Here is a 19,653-nt window from a genome sequence, read left to right as displayed (position 1 = left end):
CTGTTTTTTATCTTGATACATATGAATAAGTTTTTTTGCTGAAATGGCATTAAATAATGTATAAAAAATAATTTTAAGTTTAAACACTTTTTAAACTTTAATGTTAATTTTTAGCATTAGTGTTTGTAGCAGCTATTCAAAGCAACACTGTTTTATTGCCATTTCTTTAAAAAAATATGTAGAACTAAAAATCCAGCAATTCCAAAATTATACCTTAAATGTAGGTAGAATTTCTCAAACTGCTGATTCAGATTTCTGTAACATTTTGTTGTTTTAGCATGCTTTTGTCTAATTGCGTTTAGTGTTTAATCCTCATGAGAATCCTGTGAAGATGGTATTGTCTTCATTTTCCTGCAGAAACAAAGTTTGTGTTTTGACTGTCAACATTCAAATCCAAGTCTTCTGATTATATGATTTTTGTACTATAGCCAAAATCTTAGATCATTAGTCCTGATTTGAAATGGCTTTTTTTCTTTTTTTTTGCGGTACGCGGGCCTCTCACTGCTGTGGCCTCTCCCGTTGCGGAGCACAGGCTCCGGAAGCGCAGGCCCAGCGACCATGGCTCACAGGCCCAGCCACTCCACGGCATGCGGGATCCTCCCGGACCGGGGCACGAACCTGTGTCCCCTGCATCGGCAGGCGGACTCTCAACCACTGCGCCACCAGGAAAGCCCATGAAATGGCTTTTATCCATTATTTGGCATTTTATGTACTTTTAAAATTGTAATAAAATCATGCTGACCTTTAAAAAAGAACCAAGAATACTGAAACAAATACCTATATACCTGCCATTCAACATGCTTTCCTTTAAATTCACGTAAATGTACTTTCTACTTTTCATTGGGGAAAGAAAAGTTTTTATGTCCAGAGTTTTTAACACATTGGCATATTTATATGCCAATATAACATCCAAAAGAGAAATATTGCAAATTCTAAGTTAAATGCTTAAATTATTCTGAAGTCATATCATATAATAGGAAAAGAAACCTTAGATAAGTTCCCTAATACCTCACTTATTCAGCATCATTAGTGAGTGCATTGCTGCACACAGTAGATTTTTTTTTTTGAGATAAGTCAGGGTCCCCATTTAAACACCACATGAATTGTATGTATTTTTAGCACTGTAATACTTAACTTTTCTAAAACATTATGTATTTCCCTGGTTACATGCAAAGAGGTGTATGTAGCTCAGGGACATCTCTAAGTACCTTTGTTGTCAAACTATTGCATACATTTATGTCAACTGCATACTCTTGTTTTTGTTGGGTTCTAAAGCCAGCATCACTTTTTGCTGCTGCTATTTCTGCCTCCTAAAGGCAATATGCCTTTATCTGACTTGCTGATTCTGATATGCTTTTGCCTGGAAAATAGGTATCCAAGTTTTTGAGGAATTCTGTGTTGAATAAGAATCTATACATGCTTGTGGGGAACCCTACGTGTAAAGAGCACAGCTGTAGAGCAGAGACCTTTGACAGTTATTTTGGATATGCAGTGGCCTTTGCTTATTGGGTACATGGGTCAGAGATTGTTGTGACCATTGAATAGATGGGGTGTTATGATAATTGTATTTTAAGGGAGAAAAGTTATTCTGATGTTTCCTTTATATTGATGTTGCTTTGATTTACTCTATTACTGAGCTGGATTTAAGTATTAAATCATTTAAGGTCAAATTTCTAATGTATATATGTTCTTCAATGGATACAACCCAGTTACCATAACGATTTAGTGAAATAACTATAATGGAACTTTTCTTTTGAATTTGGCTTTTCTTTTTTTTTTCTGTCCACCAGGGAGTAACTATTCCCAGTCAGAGGCGCTATGTATATTATTATAGCTACCTGTTAAAGAATCATCTGGATTATAGACCAGTGGCATTGTTGTTTCACAAGATGATGTTTGAAACTATTCCAATGTTCAGTGGCGGAACTTGCAGTAAGTGCTCTAAATTCTCATCCTTTGATGTACTGGAACACTTTTCTTAACATAGCTAGAAGTTTATATAAAAGTCTAAAAAGAAATTTACCACACTTAAAATTTATGCAGGTTTGTATATTTCTTAAGTATCCAAACTAATTAATTAGCTCAGTTGTTCAGCACATTGGGCTGTGGAAGCTAAGACCATTGGGTTTTAATGTCTTTGAAGCCAAATTATATTTATGAAAGAAATATTCTGTGCTGCAGCTACCAAATGCAGCCTATATTCTGACTAGATGACTAAAATAACCTGTCCCGTCAGCATGAGAGTAGCATTGGGGTTCATCCCTTTACCGGTGTTAGGGCAAGGACCAATTCCTTGATATCTTAGTAAGACTAGATATTAATAGTAATGGTGATAGGGACAAGAAAAAGAAAAAGAAAACTATGATAAGAGATGGCAACAAGCTGAAGTATATTGAATGAATAGGGTAGATTCAGTGTGTGTGGAGTATTAGAGAAAACCTGGATTTAGATCGGAGTTCCAGCTAGATTTGTCCTTAATGTGCTATATAACCGAGGGCACATCATCTACCTCTCTTTGTCTTTGCTCATCAACAATATGAAGATATTTTGAAATCTGAAACTTCCTAGAAAAGCACTAAATAAGGATCATGTCATTGATGTCTGTCTCTAATTTATTTCTCTCTTACCCTAACTTCTGTAAGCCTACCTCAGTCACCCTGGTCCCATTCTGCTTCTCTGCTATTCGCCAGAGTTCTTAGCTAAACTGATAGGAACCTTAATACTTTGACCCAAAGCAGGTAGTCAAGGGAGAACACATGGAAGGAAGTATTGTTCAGCCCTGTAAAAGACCAGACTGTTGCTGCTTTTTTCTGTTACAGAGTTTTTTATATTAGTTTCTACCTTGGAAGTAATCAGTCATGTTTTCATGTTTAAGAACTGTGTTTTATTTATTCGGAATACAATTTTGTAGTTTCTAGATAAGATACCACTGTATTACTTTTTCTAATACCTCTAATAATATTTCAGTGATATTCTGCAATTTGTTGATGGTTTCAGTTTTTAGCTTAAAGTTTGCTTCTTGACAGTATTTATGTAATTAAAATTTTTCTGACCTTAATTTATACCTAGGGAATTAATTTCTTGATGTTGTTTATCTTTGTCAGATAGGTGTGATCACCTTCATTAGATCTTTTCTGTATTCTTAGGGCAAATAACTTTATCAGAGACCACAGATCTATTAACACAGCATATGAAAGGCTTCTAAGAGACCTCACTGATGCTTTTGTCATCTCAGTACGATTTTTAAAACTCCAGAGTACAAGGTACTAGGCTATCAGAGATGATTGGCACAGGAACTTTAGATGTATAGTGGAGAAGGGAAAAGGAAGAAAATAAAAAAGCTCACGCTCTTCCTATAGTATTAGATATCACTGTAAGAGCCAAATGGTAAGGTATAAAATATTAGAGAAATAATAAGGGAGAGAGAACATTCAATTCAATAATCTTATCTACTATAATTTTTTTTTCACATTGGTCTCTCTAGCAAACATCTGTCAGTTCTGCTCTACATTTAAATGGTGTGTGTGTGTGTGTGTGTGTGTGTGTGTGTGTGTGTGTGTGTTGGATCTCTCAGTGTATTACATTTAAACTTCTCAACTTACTACTGAAATCTTTGTAATCTTTACCAATTTGCTGGTTCTCTGTTTATGCACTATGATTTAATACTATGTAGTAAAGCTGTAGAATAAGTAATATATAACTAATGGGAGGTTGTATGTATAAATCATAAATGGTATATTTAGAAAAATCAAGTTTGCGGGGATTGTCAAATAGTTTCATGAAGGAAGTCCAGCTCTTTATTGAACATTTGAGAAAGCATACAGTTTAGATTGGCCTTAAAACCAAAGAAAGTATTACAGGCAATAGGAAATAGCTTGAATTGAAGCACAACAGAAGGAAATGAGCTGGACAAGAAATATAGAGATGGAGAATAGAATAGGAACGGAATGTGTGGCTGACTGTGGAGGACTCCAAATGGGCATATCAGACTTGATTTGATAAATACTATGGTGTCAGTGGTCATACTAGAGGCTTAATAAGCTGTATTTAGGTACAGTTTTGTAGAAGGTAGTGATTGCAAGAGGGAGAAAAATGGTGGAAAGGAAAGCAGTTATGTGACTTGCTTTAAGCCAGATGTGCTTTGCTTGGGCAATCAAATGAGATGTGATTAGTTTTTCTTTTGCCATTTATATCTAAATATTTTGTCGGAGCTTTTATTCTGGTCAGGTGAATAATTCACAGAAAAGGGAAGACAGAAAAGGGAATCTAACTGAGACTTGGAGACATGAATGTTGATATTTTGGTTTTAAACATGTTGTAAATCAGGTAAAGGTGAGCTATTTACATGAAGATATTTAGTGGGTACTTGAAAGTATGGATTTGAACTTAGGTGAGAGATATACCTGATATTTTGAGAAGCATTAGGAAAGAAACATAGCAGTTAAGCCTTTCATGTAAATTTGGTGTGGGGCTAGAAGATGGGAAGGTTCAGAGGAAAACAGGGTGAGGGCTGAGACAAATAGGATTTGTAACAGTGTGGGTTCAGGAGGAGGAAGAGGAATCAGTGAAGAAAACAGACCATGTGAAAATAAAGTATCTTCTGCAAAGTTGTCAGGGGTTAACAGCCATTTTCTTATTTGAGTATTGTCTTAATATTTCTAAATAAAGGAAAGGTTACTATCTTCTGTGTATCTGAAAGGGTTGAAAAAGTTAATAAAAGATGACCAGTGTGATTTTTCTCTCATACTATATCAATATGCATATATCCAAGAAAATTTAATTGTAATTTTTGTCTGCTACGTATCAGCCTCTTCATTTCTTCTTTTTAGAACACAGTCGATCATATCAGAGATATATATCTCAGAGTTGTGTCTTAGAAGTCAAAAGAACCATACTAATGTTGGACAACTGTTAAGTTTGGTCTTATCTATCTAAAATGTGAAATTCACACTGTAAAGAAAATTATTTTCTTTAGTGATTTGAAGAAATATTTTCTACTTACTTTTATTAAAATGTTTTAACTTAGTGTTGCTTAGATATTTCCTCAAAAAATTAATTTCTAATTAGATTATCAATTGTATATATAATTCTAAAGTTCTTGAAGGTACACATTTTAGATGTAGTTTAATTGAAATCTGGCTTACACAGTTAATTTGCTTTTTAAAGTCCTAAGATCAGGATTATCAGATTCTGAATTAGTGGAGTTTGAATTAATAAGATTGCAAGGCATTTCCCTCCTGGTTGATTTTTATCACAGCTTTGAAATCATACCTTGTTTATTTGCTTCTTCAAACTAGGCTTCCCAGTGAAATTTTCAGAGTCAAATAAAGTCTTGTAAAATAGCTCCTTGTACTTTGAATCTTTAGTCAAGGAAGTGAAAATTATTGACAGGTTGTTAGTGTAATGTTTCCCTTTTTTAGAGTTCCTTTTTCTCATGATAAATGTCTCACGAATCCATATTGGAATAATCCCTCATGCTTTTATGAAGCCTACTATTTATTATGTGATTGATGATACCTCTTTAGGTATTATATAGATGAGCCAGCAGGTGTTTATTACACTGGAAAATTTTAGCCTGAATAAGCTTTTTGCCTTGTCCTCAGTTGTTGGTCACATTGATAAAGAATGTGATACTTCTTTTTTTAGTCTTTAAGGATGACGCCTTTGGTGCTGAGAAATTTATGTCTATATATATGTATTTCTCATGCACTTTATGCAAGCTTATGTTTTTATTTCTTGATTATCTTGGTATGTTTTGAAACTTCAAGACCCACTTCTTACCTCCTCAGGTTAATTACTTTTTTTTCTAATGAACTCTTGTTTTTGAACTTGGTGTACTACAAATAAATTATCCTTTGTCAAATTATTTAGGTAACTTAAAGTTTTTAAAGTCCTAGGATCTTAATGTTCATGACTTTAAATTCTGTCATTAATGTCATTAGGTATAAATGTATTTATGTGTAGATTTTTAAAAATAAAAAACATAATCCTTGCCTGTTCACACTTACCTGCCTTTTAGTTGCATTGCTAATATAAGCATGATACATCTTGAGAGGTCATATTTTACCAGTTGTTTTAAAACACACATGGGTCAAAGCCAAAGTACTTGTTAATGAAAATGGAGTGTGTTTTGGAGAAAGGGGGGTTGTGCTGTAATTTGTACTTGATGTCTGTTGCATTTCTTTGCAGACATTTCAAATCTCTTTCCTCCTGTTTCTTGTGGTGGTGGCTTTATATACCTTTAAAAATAAAATATGAGTTATAAGTAAAATTAATTATGGTTTAAATTTTTATAAATATTGAAACTTGTGCTTATGGAATATATTATAACTTTGTTATAGATTATATTCTCTTCTTGTGAATGTGTAATGATTGGTATTTTGTGGTTTTTATTCTGTGGTAGAGACTTTAAAATACTGCAGCAAATACTTGTTTTAAAAGTTACTTTTTATGCAGTTCATTTATTGTAATGTTGAAATTTTGATATTACTGTATAGTGCTAGAAGTCCAGTCTTGGTACTTACTATTTATGAAATAGAATTGACTTTAATACCAGTAATAGAACCTTATGTTGAAGGCTCAAATTAGGGAAAACCTTGTATTGATTTTACTTTGCCCTAGTTTATTTCTGCTGATTTGTTTTATTTATGTATTTATTTATTTATTTAGCTATCTATTTATTATTTTCTATCCACTGATTTGTTTTAGATCAGGGGTTAAAGATGCAGAATTACTACTTTGTGTATATTGCTGATATTAATCATCAAAATAGCTTTTGACAGTTTGACAGTTAAAGGTATTTCCTGTGAAGTGATACTAGTTATGTATTTGACCACTCAGATCCTCAGTTTGTGGTCTGCCAGCTAAAGGTGAAGATATATTCCTCCAATTCAGGACCCACACGACGGGAAGACAAGTTCATGTACTTTGAGTTCCCTCAGCCGTTGCCTGTGTGTGGTGACATCAAAGTAGAGTTCTTCCACAAACAGAACAAGATGCTAAAAAAGGTTTGCACTTTACTTTTATTGGGAAAAATATCCAGAATAGCCATACCTTGAATAGTAACTTTAGATCTTTTGCTTAAAGCATTTAGTTAGGCAGAAGTCATTTCTGTAAGGAGAGACTAAAAGATGTATTTTATGACTGACATCTAATGAATCATGAATTATTTTCTATTAGATCTGCACATGCTTTTCTTACTATGGCATCGGTGAGCCGTTATTAATGGTAAATAGTCCTATTAGAAGGAAACGGCCATGTGGCATTATAATTTGAGATGAATTTTCCTTAACTTAGGTTATGCATATAAATTTTATAAAAGTATTAAAGATTGCATACATATCCCATTCAATCAGTTACAGTCCTTTTAGAAGGGATGATTAATTACTGAGAAGTTAACATGGGACCATGAGTTTGAAAAAAAAATTTGGTCTGTATGTATAAATAAAATCTGTTTTGTGGTCTTGTGTAATGACACAAACCACTTTTCCCCCATTTTGGTTAATGTTTCTTGAGACTGGGTCATTTTATATTTAGCTTCCTCAGATTTACTGAGTATTTTGATTTTTAGTTAGGAGAGAAATAAATATGAAGAGGAAGTAATAAAGAATGAAAAAAGTGTGGTATTATTTAAATATGCAGGTTTAGAAAGTTAGTGAGGTTTGCATCTCACTGAGCTATATTTAGAGAATGCAGGGGCTCATTTTAAAACAAACTGTGTTGGTTTAAAATATTAAGTGTGAACATTTAAGGTGAACCTAAGGTGCAAAATTTTTAGGTAGTAATGAACAAAAACATTAGCTGTGTATATTGTTACTGCCTCCTTAAACATACCAGATAGTGTATTGCTAATCTTTAGACAGTCTCTGTAATAGGATTGATTTCATTTTCCTGAAATTTAGCTTTCTTTTTTTTTTTGAGAGAGAAAATAAGAGGAAGCTTCATTTACTACAAAAGTTTTAACCTCTATTTTGACTTGTCAAAAGAAGTATAATTTCCTTTATCCAGAATCCAGGTAGCTGGAAAATCACAAAATGTAAAACTGATTTTTTTCTACCAGAAACCCATTTCCTACATGTTCTGTATAAATAAAAGTTAAGTATATCTCAGTAACTTTGAAAATATATTTTCCAATAATCCAAGAAGTGTTAACAAATGTTTTAAAATTAAGGTAAGTAAGTTTTTTCCTTCTATTCACTGTAAGACTGGTACACACAAGATTTTATGTTTTGCTTTTAAAAATAGGCACCTGTATCACTTTCCCTCTATGTTTAGGAGTGTACTAATTCTTATTCTTCTAGTTCTTATCACCTGTACATTATATTAACACATGTAAAATTGAAGATTAAATTAAATATTTATAATAATTTGTGTATCTTGAATTACTTTACATTTATTTCCATTTTATGTGATTTTCCTTGCCTGTTACAAATGTTTGTTCTGATTTAAACAAGAACAGTTTTACTATAATCAGTACATTAGCAGAATCTACATTTTTTGAAATTTAAATTCTACTAGCTTATTTTCTTCTGAATCTAAGTAAAATATGTGTCTAGTTATTACTAACTCAGTAACTTTGCTAAAATGATTGAAATTAACAATATTTTCAAAGGCTACCACAAATAAAATTGCTATGCTAGGTACTGTTAAAAGATACAAAGGCATTTAAGACACAAGTTACTTAAGGGTCTTACCATCTTCCTGGGAAAATAAACTTGAAGATAAATTAAAATAAAAGATTTAAATGGCAGTTTAAGGCACCAGATAAGGTGTCATGGGGTTGTACATCATTAATTGTCAAATAATGCATACAGGCCAGTTCCACTAATTAAGAGAACATTTTCTATGTTGGTCAAGAAAGGTTTGAGGGGGCTTCCCTGGTGGCGCAGTGGTTGAGAGTCTGCCTGCCGATGCAGGGGACATGGGTTCGTGCCCCAGTCCTGGAAGATCCCACATGCCACGGAGCGGCTGGGCCCGTGAGCCATGGCCGCTGAGCCTGCGCATCCGGAGCCTATGCTCCGCAACGGGAGAGGCCACAACAGTGAGAGGCCTGCATACCACAAAAAAAAAAAAAAAAAAGAAAGAAAGAAAGGTTTGAAGTAATGGTCAAGAAAGGTTTGAAGTAATGTTGGTGGTTTTTGATTTACAAGACCTCATTATTAATAAGTGATTTTTTTTAAATAGGCATTTTATAACAACAAAAAGTTGAAGTTCTTACCCCCCACATATTGTATTATGAAAAATTTCAAACATACATTGTCATGCAAGAAACTGGAGCCACTTAATATTTGTATTGCTGTAGAAGTAAAAATGTATCTGCCTTGCTTCCTTGGGAAGTTGTAGTGACATTTTAAGAACTTTTGGTAAAGTAAATTTTGTAATAGCTTGTTGAAACAAAATTAAATCCATTTCTGGGTTTTTTAATGTATACATATAAACTCAACACTTTTCAAAGCTAGTGTTAGACTAGAAAAGGAAATATTTTACTTAAAGTATTAAAATAAGTTTATTTTAGAGTTTGTGGAATTATATTTTTGGTCTAGATTTGAATTAAAGGAAAAATCCTATGTGAATTAGATGCAACAGATAACCCACAGATTGCCCAGTATTAGTCTTTGTGTTTACCTTTATTCAGAATATTATTGACACATGGCATAATTTGTTCACTTCTTAGGGCAAATGTTGAATATAAGTAACATTGTCTTTTTTAAAAAAAATTTATGTCTGTTTTCTTTTTTTTTCTTAGGACAAAATGTTTCACTTTTGGGTAAATACATTCTTCATACCAGGACCAGAGGAAACCTCAGAAAAAGTAGAAAATGGAAGTCTATGTGATCAAGAAATTGATAGTATTTGCAGTATAGAGCGTGCAGATAATGACAAGGAATATCTAGTACTCACTTTAACAAAAAATGATCTCGACAAAGCAAATAAAGACAAGGCCAACCGATACTTTTCTCCAAATTTTAAGGTCAGTTAAAAACACTTTGAGGAGTTGGTGAGTGGTTCTGTGTGTGTGTTTGTTTTATTCTAGGTGGGTAGCTGGTGAAAGACTTGCTTGGCTAATTTTTAAATTACGTATATTCATAAGCATTGTTTATTTGGCAGTAAGTCAATGAAATCCAATGCACAGAGAGTCAAAAGGCTACAGTTTCCTTACCCTATTCTTTGTTAGTTGGTGAAATCTGGGGCATAGGTTAGGGAGGGGATTTAAGTAAGTTGGATATGAAGTAGGAATAGGTGAAAAAAGAAGTGGAAAGGAACTCAGCCCTTTGGGAATGACTCCTATGGAATGTTCTCACTGCTTTTACTCTTGTCCCCTCCAGTTTATTCTCAACTCCTTAGAGTGATCTTAAAAATGACTTGATTGCGTCACTCCTGTTTATACGTTTTAAAGACCTTGTGCTTTTTTGATGTGACCTGCAGGAACCTGCATAATTTAGCACAGGACTACCTTCTGCATCTACTCTAGCCACATTCTCTCCCTGCGATTCACTCTCAGACCTGGTCTCTTTTCAGTTCTTCAAAATGCTATACTCTTCTGCCTCAGGTCTTTACAATTCTTTTCCTTCTCCCCGAACCTCTCCACCCTTGGCCTTTCCCTGCCCTTCACGTGGCTGTCCCTCACATTCTAACCTTAGCTTCAATCTCATGTGCTCTGTAAGGCATCTGATCATCCTCCCCTCTCCTTCTCTTTGTAAAACTCTACTTCCTCTTATTATGGAATTATTTGGTTCATTTTACTTTTATCTAAATGTGATATGTATGTGTATATTTCTATTTCTATTTGTAGAGGAGAATTCTCCAGGTTAAAAAGCTGACTTGTAAACATTCCCAAATGGTGGTTTGCCATTTTTTTTTCCCCTTTCCTGTTGCCTATTCTACTTCATTTTTCTCTCTTCCTTTCACCATACCCTCCTCCTTTCTCTTTTCAAATTCTCTCTTCATTCCATTTTTATACCATGTAGCAAACCTAATCATAGCTTATAAGAATATTGCTGCTAGTAATAATAAAAATAAAGGGGGGGCTACCTGTTTTAAGTGAAAATATATCTAATAATAAGTGCCTTTAGATCTTATATTTAAAGTGTTCAGTAGTGTCTTCTAGAATTCGTAGGTTTCCATTTACTTTCTTTTCTCTGTCTATATTTTACTCAATTATTAGCTTTTAAAATGTGACTTCCTCTAACTTTATTATTTTCTGTTTTAATATTGCAAGAGGTTTTATATTTGTAATTACAAATAAAAACTATTTCAGTTATAAGTAAACATATGAGTGAGCTATACAAATATCTGGGAAAAGAGGGAAAAGCTGGTGCAGAAGCCCTGAGACAGGAGTGAGCTTGGTTTATTTGAGGAGTAATAGATAAGAAATTGTTTTGACTAACGCACATCAGTCCCAGTGTGAAGACGTTGAATGTTTTCTGCACGGGAAAGATGTAATCTGAATTTTGTCTTTAAAAGTTTACTCTGTCCCCTCCTTTAAAATATAGACTCGAGAGGGGCAAGAATGAAAGCTGGGAGGCTAGTTGAAGGTAGAACTAAAAGGATTTACTGATGGATTGGATATTGGATGTAAGAGAAGGAGAAAAATTGATAATGATTCTTGGATCATGGGGGAGGGGCTGTAGATATAGTAGAATGATCAAAGGATTTGAAGTCAGATCTAATTTAAATCCCACATCCACTACCTACTAGATACGCGGCCTTTAGCGAGTTCCCTAACCTCTCTGAGCTATAGCTTTCTCTTTTTTAAAATAGATACCTACCGTTTAGAGTTGTTTTGTTTTGGTTTGGTTTTTTTGCAGTACGCGGGCCTCTCACTGTTGTGGCCTCTCCCGTTGCGGAGCACAGGCTCCGGACGCGCAGGCTCAGCGGCCATGGCTCACGGGCCCAGCCGCTCTGTGGCATGTGGGATCTTCCCGGACTGGGGCACGAACCCATGTCCCCTGCATCGGCAGGCGGACTCCCAACCACTGCGCCACCAGGGAAGCCCTAGAGTTGTTTTGACAGTTATTTCAGCTCTGCCTATAAGGCTGTTGGTTCACTGTTAAGAGCACTGTAGGATATTAACTTTCTTATTACTCCCTTTCGGTGAAGTTTTTAGGGCGAATGGAATCCTAAACATCATTGTTAATTAGTATTTTACATAGTGTAGTATCTGTGTTTTTTAGTATTGTTTGTATCAGAAAATACATTGAATTTCAGATAAGTAGTTAAGTGAAACATTCTTTTGGAACTCAACTCTTTGTGAGTTGAATTTTGTGATTGAAATAGATTCTGTGGACTATTGAACTCAATACATTTCTTTTGCAGAATTATTTAGTTAATGCTTGTAACATGCCTATTAAAAAATATAGTATATTAACATCCCAGTTTCTTTTCAGTATATACCAAGAAAGAAAGTGTAGGAAATCTTAAGAAGAGGGTCATTTAAAAGGCCCTTTAAAGATCATATGTGTCATAGTACTTAAAAATGAATCTGTCAAAAATATGTATCTTTAAGTAATTTAAGATTAGTCAGATTTATGGATTTTCCATTTATACTTTCTCTTCTTTCTCTAGGTGAAGCTGTACTTCACAAAAACAGTAGAGGAGCCATCAAATCCAGAGGCTAGCAGTTCAACTTCTGTAACACCAGATGTTAGTGACAATGAACCTGATCATTATAGATATTCTGACACCACTGACTCTGATCCAGAGAATGAACCTTTTGATGAAGATCAGCATACACAAATTACAAAAGTTTGATTTTTTTTTTTATCAAGAGGGATAAAACACCATGAAAACAAACTTGAATAAACTGAAAATGGACCTTTTTTTTTAATGGCAATAGGACATTGTGTCAGATTACCAGTTATAGGAACAATTCTCTTTTCCTGACCAATCTTGTTTTACCCTATACATCCACAGGGTTTTGACACTTGTTGTCCAGTTGAAAAAAGGTTGTGTAGCTGTGTCATGTATATACCTTTTTGTGTCAAAAGGACATTTAAAATTCAATTAGGATAAATAAAGATGGCACTTTCCCATTTTATTCCAGTTTTATAAAAAGTGGAGACAGACTGATGTGTATACGTAGGAATTTCTCATTTTGTGTTCTGTCACCAACTGAAGTGGCTAAAGAGCTTTGTGATATACAGGTTCACATCCTACCCCTTTGCACTTGTGGCAACAGATAAGTTTGCAGTTGGCTAAGAGGAGTTTCTAAAGGGTTTTGCTACATTCTAATGCATGTATTCGGGTTAGGGGAATGGAGGGAATGCTCAGAAAGGAATATGTTTTACGCTGGACTCTGGACCATATACCATCTCCAGCTATTTACACGCACCTTTCTTTAGCATGCTACAGTTGTTAATCTGGACATTTGAGGAATTGGCCGCTGTCACTGCTTGTTATTTGTGCATTTTATTTTTTTTAAGCATATTGGTGCTAGAAAAGGCAGCTAGAGGGAGTGAATCTGTATAGGGGTACAGGAATGAACCTTCCACAACATCTTAAGAATCCACAAATGAAGGGTTATAAAAATAATGTGGTCATAGATAAGAAACACAGCAACAATGACTTAACCATATAAATGTGGAGGCTATCGACAAAGAATGGGCTTGAAACATTATAAAAATTGACAATGATTTATTAAATATGTTTTCTCAATTGTAATGACTGCTCCATCTCCTGTGTAATCAAGGCCAGTGCTAAAAGTCAGATGCTATTATTACCTACATCAGTCAACAACTTACATTTATTTTATTAGTTTTCAATCGTATACCTGCTGTGGATGCTTCATGTGCTGCCTAAAAGCTTCTTTTTTCTCATTAAATATAAAATGTTTTGTAATGCTGCACAGGAAATTTCAATTTGAGATTCTACAGTAAGCGTTTTTTTTTCCTTTAAAGATTTATGATGCACTTATTCAATCCAATAGATGTCAGCCGTTCCACCCTTTTGACCTTACACATTCATTACAATGAGTTTTGCAGTTTTGCACATTTTTTAAATGTCATTAACTGTTAGGGAATTTTACTTGAATACTGAATACATATAATGTTTATATTTAAAAGGACGTTATTTGTGTTAAAAAGGAAATTAGAGTTGCAGTAAATTTTCAACACTGCACAAATAATGTCATTTACTTTTTCAGTAGAAATTGTCCCACATAATGCTTTTATCAATTTGCTATTGAAAGAATAGATTTTTTTAAATGTGCAGTGTTGAATCATTTCTTCATAGTGCTAGAGTTAGGACAAGGGCTTCAATTTCACTTCTTAAATATCATATATTTGATATGCCCAGACTGTATACGATTTTAAGCAGAGTACAACTACTATTGTAAAGTTAATGTGAAGATATGATTAAAAAGAATTTTTTCCCCCAGAAATTTGGTATTTTTCAAATGATACCTTGACCTTGAAACATTTGACCATCCAGCCAATTTATTTCTTAATGGTGTAAAATCTCATTTTCAATAACTTATTGGTGCTGAAATTGTTCACTAGCTGTGGTCTGACCTAGTTAATTTACAAATACAAATTGCATAGGACCTACTAGAGCAGCATTTATAGAGTTTGATGGTAAATAGATTAGGCAGAACTTCATCTAAAATATTCTTAGTAAATAATCTTGACATGTTTTCCATACCTCATCAGTTTCATTCAACAAATAAAATTTTAAAATTTTTAACAAAGCTGTTAGGATTTACACATTTATATTTAAACATTGATATATAGAGAATTGATTGACTGCTCATAAGTTAAATTGGTAAAGTTAGAGACACCTATTCCTAAGATCTCATCATTGAAATTTATATGTCACCTTGTCTTTCATAAAAGCTGAAAACTGTTGACTAAAATGAAAATCAACTATTCATGTTTTGAAGATGGTTATTAATACTGTTATTTGTTACAGTTTTGGGCACAGTATATTAAAGCGTAACTTGTATGGTTCCAATATGTAACATGGAGGGCCAGGTCATAAATAATGACATTATAATGGGCTTTGCACTGTTATTATTTTTCCTTTGGAATGTGAAGGTCTGAATGAGGGTTTTGATTTTGAATGTTTCAGTGTTTTTGAGAAGCCTTGCTTACATTTTATGGTGTAGTCATTGGAAATGGAAAAATGGCATTATATATATTATATATATATAAATATATATTATACATACTACTCTCCTTTATTTCAGTTACCACGCCCATAGAATTTGACAAGAATTGCTATGACTGAAAGGTTTTTGAGTCCTAATTAAAACTTTATTTATGACAGTATTCATGATTAGCCTGAAATGCATTCTGTAGGTAATCTCTTTGAGTTTCTGGAATGTTTTCTTAGACTTTTTGGATGTGCAGCCGCTTACATGTCTGAAGTTACTTGAAGGCATCACTTTTAAGAAAGCTTACAATTGGGCCCTGTACCATCCCAAGTCCTCTGTAGCTCCTCTTGAACATTTTTTGCCATAATTATTAAAGGGTAGTTGAATAAATAGCATCACCATTCTTTGCTGTGGCACAGGTTATAAACTTAAGTGGAGTTTACTGGCAGCATCAAATGTTTCAGCTTTAAAAAATAAAAGTAGGGTACAAGTTACTGTTTAGTTCTAGAAAATTTGTGCAATATGTTCATAACGATGGCTGTGGTTGCCACAAAGTGCCTCGTTTACCTTTAAATACTGTTAATGTGTTATGCATGCAGATGGAAGGGGTGGAACTGTGCACTAAAGTGGGGGCTTTAACTGCAGTGTTTGGCAGAGTTGCCTTCTACCCTGCCAGTTCAAAAGTTCAATCTGTTTTCATATAGAATATATATACTAAAAAATTTCAGTCTGTTAAACAGCCTTACTCTGATTCAGCCTCTTCAGATACTCTTGTGCTGTGCAGCAGTGGCTCTGTGTGTAAATGCTATGCACTGAGGATACACAAAAAATTACGATGTGTACAGGATAATGCCTCATACCAATCAGATGTCCATTTGTTATTGTGTTTGTTAACAACCCTTTATCTCTTAGTGTTATAAACTCCACTTAAAACTGATTAAAGTCTCATTCTTGTCATTGTGTGGGTGTTTTATTAAATGAGAATATTTAATATTTATAATTTAAATTGATTAGATTTATTGCCATTTTAAATGATGGGCAGCCAAATGTGATTAATAAGTTTTTGTAAGGTTTGTTGGTTTTTTTTTTTTCCCTGCTGTCCTTCAAAGCCTACAGTTATATAAAAACATGGGCTCTTGTCAGTTTGGGAGTAGAGTATCAGTCTACTCATGTTTGAGAGAGGCATTTAGCTTTTTTAGTGTCTTAGTCAACACTTAATATCCTGTTTCAAGCACATTAAATAATATGCTAATCCTAAAAAGTTCACGAGTCTTGAAAAATTGTGCATATATATTTTTTTTACTAAGATGTCTGAAGATAATTCCCCAGAATGGATTTGATATCTCAGATTTCAATTTTGTGGCTTTTCCATTCTTTATGATTCTGTAGTATGCCATCAACATATGGGGAGCTTCATCTACTCATTGTGACTTGTGCCATTTAAAAATTGATATTCCAGAATAGTCTAAAGGACTTTGTGTACTTGAACTTAATCTTGTTATTTCTAATATTCTTAAAAGCTAAGTAAGGCACTAAGTAAGACTAAGTAAGGCACATCCTTTCAACAAAGCATAGTAAGGTAATAAGTGAAAGTGTAGCTTGTACAAATGTTTTGAAAATAAAGCAGATCATTTATGTAACAATAGAATTTAATGTTATTTCAGGTTTACATTTTCTCCATGTGACTTTTTTTAAAGTAAATGTGAATATATAATGTAAAGAGGTATGAAAAGTATGTGTGTGTACACACATTTTTTCTTTTTAGGTATCGTAAGTATGGTTGAAAACTATACTGGAGTCTAAAATTATTCTGATTTATAAGATGATCTTGGTGATGTCTGAAAAATAGGAATTTACTGACAATTTTGTTTTTATTGCGTGTTCTCACAACTCTTAATTTGGGCTAGCTTGGTTAAGTGAATGCCATCACCATTTCCATTGAGAATATAAAAATCACCAGTGTTTAACATGCAGGCTTCCAAAGGCTTACAAAAAATCAAGACCCTTAAATCTAGTCAATTTGCTGCTAATGTGAAACTTTCTTGTTCTTTTATTCTTGCCAGATAATTAGCCACAGATCTAAAACTTAGTCTTAAATGGCTTAAGTGTAAGTTTTGATTAGCAGTGCTGTTACTAGTGCAGAGAGAAATGTTTGTGAATGGAAAAAATAATATAAATATTCAGTCTAAACTGGTATAAGTACCTAAAAAACTAGCAAAAAAGATAATAGAGGAAAACATTTTAAAACTTTTAAAGATGACATGTTAGAGACCGATTTTCCTATAGAATTATGTATCTATAGGAAGCCTAATGATTATCCGTTGTTTTTAATTTTAGAGCAAATCTATTCCTTTATGACCATGATCTTGGTATTTTTCCATTTTTTAAGAGATCTTCCTTCTTCAAGTATTGGGTTGGCCCAAAAGTTTGTTTGGGTATTTAACATCTTACCCAAAAACCCGAACAAACTTTTTGGCCGACACAATATATCAGACTGTATGTAGCCATTCTGACAAATTCACATGTGTTGGTAGCTTTAAAAGTTTGTTATGTAAAGTCAGTAAAGGACAATAGTTTCATTGGTGGTAATACCCTTTGGTTCTTAGTTAGCTTTTCTGAGAATAGTTTCCCGTAACAAAATCTTCAGTGATAATCTCACCACCTGGAAACAGCTATTATTAATGCTTTAGTGACTATACAATCATTTTTTTCTGTATATTCATGTATATATTTTCTTCAAAAAATGAAATTTGTACTGGGCATACTCTCCAGGCCTTTAAGCTTAGTATTTCCATCACGGATTTGTAGAATGTTAAATTACATCAGAGAATGGACAGTGACTGGATTCTTTCTAACACTACAGATGCAGATTATGTGCAGTTATTGAGAGCCCTTTCCAATTCAGTGGGTCAGTCATGGACGTTTAAATATTGTTAGCATCAGAATAATACATGTCTAAGTAAATAAAACGGTTACATTTATTTAGCATAGACAAGCTTAACATTGTAGATATTTCTCTTCAAAAACCATTTCAAACATTTGTATTTTGGAATTAGGTGTTAAACAGAATGTGTGGAACACTGTATTAGTAGTGAATTTCATCATCATCACCTTTCTATTTCTCTTTATAGGTTGGAAAAGAAGGGTGAGCTTTTCACTTTTTATAATTCCCAGACAGTTGCTCAATTTAGAGTGAATTAGTTTAACACCTGGAAAACAGAAAAAAAGCCACTGCTGGTTTATCACTTAGTTGTTTTTACATCTGTGTGCTCATGAGACTTCCATCACATCCAAAACTATTTCATGAATGGTTCACCTTTAGCTCTGGAGCTTAACCATGATTAGTATAATGGTGGGCTTAGAACATAGATCTCTTTTTTTTAACAGTTACTTGAGAATTTGGTGGAAAAAAGTTTAGCTGGAGGGCAGTACATAACTTACAAACCAATGTATTGATATTTTATGAACATTTTTACATATATGAGTGAAGTCAACTGCCATCTTTGAGCATTACCACATTTTAAAATAAAGCTGCATATTTTTAAATGAAGTGTTTAACAAGGATTTATATTTTTCATTTTTTTAATTAAAAGTAATTTATATCTCCTTTGTTGCATGTGGATTCTCATCTGTTCTTAAAATGGTTAGAGATTTTGTTTGTGCTGGAGTGGAGCAAGGCCTATAGTCATGGCTCTAGTGTTTCAGTTTGTCAAATCTGTTTACTGTAGTGAGATTATCTTAAAATGTTTAGATGTGGCTTTCTGTAGCTTATCATTTATTGGCTTTTATTTATGTACACTTTTAGGATTTTCTGCCTACTTTATACAGTTGTCTAAATGATATCCCACGTTTACAAATGCTCATTCAGTTTCTATTTTCTTTTTCCATTATAATGCCTTAATGGGCAGTTTTTAAGTGTGTGTGCATGTGTGTGAGTGTAGGGAGGTCTGGGTGGGTGGTGAGAGTGCTAGGTTCCGATTTTAGAGATTAAATAGTTTGATTCAGGCAAACAGTTCTCACTGGAATTTTACAGTTCATCGTAATGAAAATAATGTTAACCCTGGATGACCTTTGACATACAGTAATGAATCTTGTATGTTAATGAATTTGTTGGTAGCATCTTGATGCATGCATTATTGAGTTATTTTCTAAGTTGTGCATTTATCCAAAGTTGGTATATTGGAAATGTTTATATCAAATTCCATTTGGCTACTGATGGACGTAAAAACAAATGCTTTATTATGGAGAGTATTTTTTCTTTAAAAAATTAAAAAGGTTAATTATTTTTAATATTTGGTTTTAAACTTTTTATTTGACAAGTATTTATCAAGTCCTCACTATATATAACAGATGTTTGGAATACATTAGCGATCAAAACGACACCCTCTCTTGCCCTTGAGGAGTTTCCACTCTAGTAGAGGAAATAGACCTTATTTAAAAAGTTATAATATGTGATACTGTAATGATTACCAAACATTCCATATGCTCTTCTAAATTTTCACCCCTTTGAAGTTAGATGGAGCCATTGTAACTAGTTTATTCCAACAAAATAGCACTGAAAGTGA

General features: G+C 33.5%; 1 protein-coding gene across 1 annotated transcript; it reads left to right on the top strand.

Annotated features, from left to right (window-relative positions):
* The first annotated feature begins 240 nt into the window (after positions 1-240).
* On the top strand, positions 241-15,263 carry PTEN (phosphatase and tensin homolog). The gene is made up of 4 exons (XM_082854011.1): positions 241-1,932; positions 6,841-7,007; positions 9,746-9,970; positions 12,565-15,263. The coding sequence occupies exons 1-4, from the start codon at positions 1,890-1,892 to the stop codon at positions 12,748-12,750; spliced, it is 621 nt and encodes a 206-aa protein (XP_082710137.1). The 5' UTR covers positions 241-1,889; the 3' UTR covers positions 12,751-15,263.
* The last annotated feature ends 4,390 nt before the right edge of the window (positions 15,264-19,653 follow it).

Source organism: Leucopleurus acutus (genome assembly GCF_964270905.1).
Source record: "Leucopleurus acutus genome assembly, chromosome: 14".
Lineage (NCBI taxonomy): Eukaryota > Metazoa > Chordata > Mammalia > Artiodactyla > Delphinidae > Leucopleurus > Leucopleurus acutus.
Note: the sequence above shows the minus strand (reverse complement) of the source record. Positions and strands in the feature narration are given on the sequence as shown.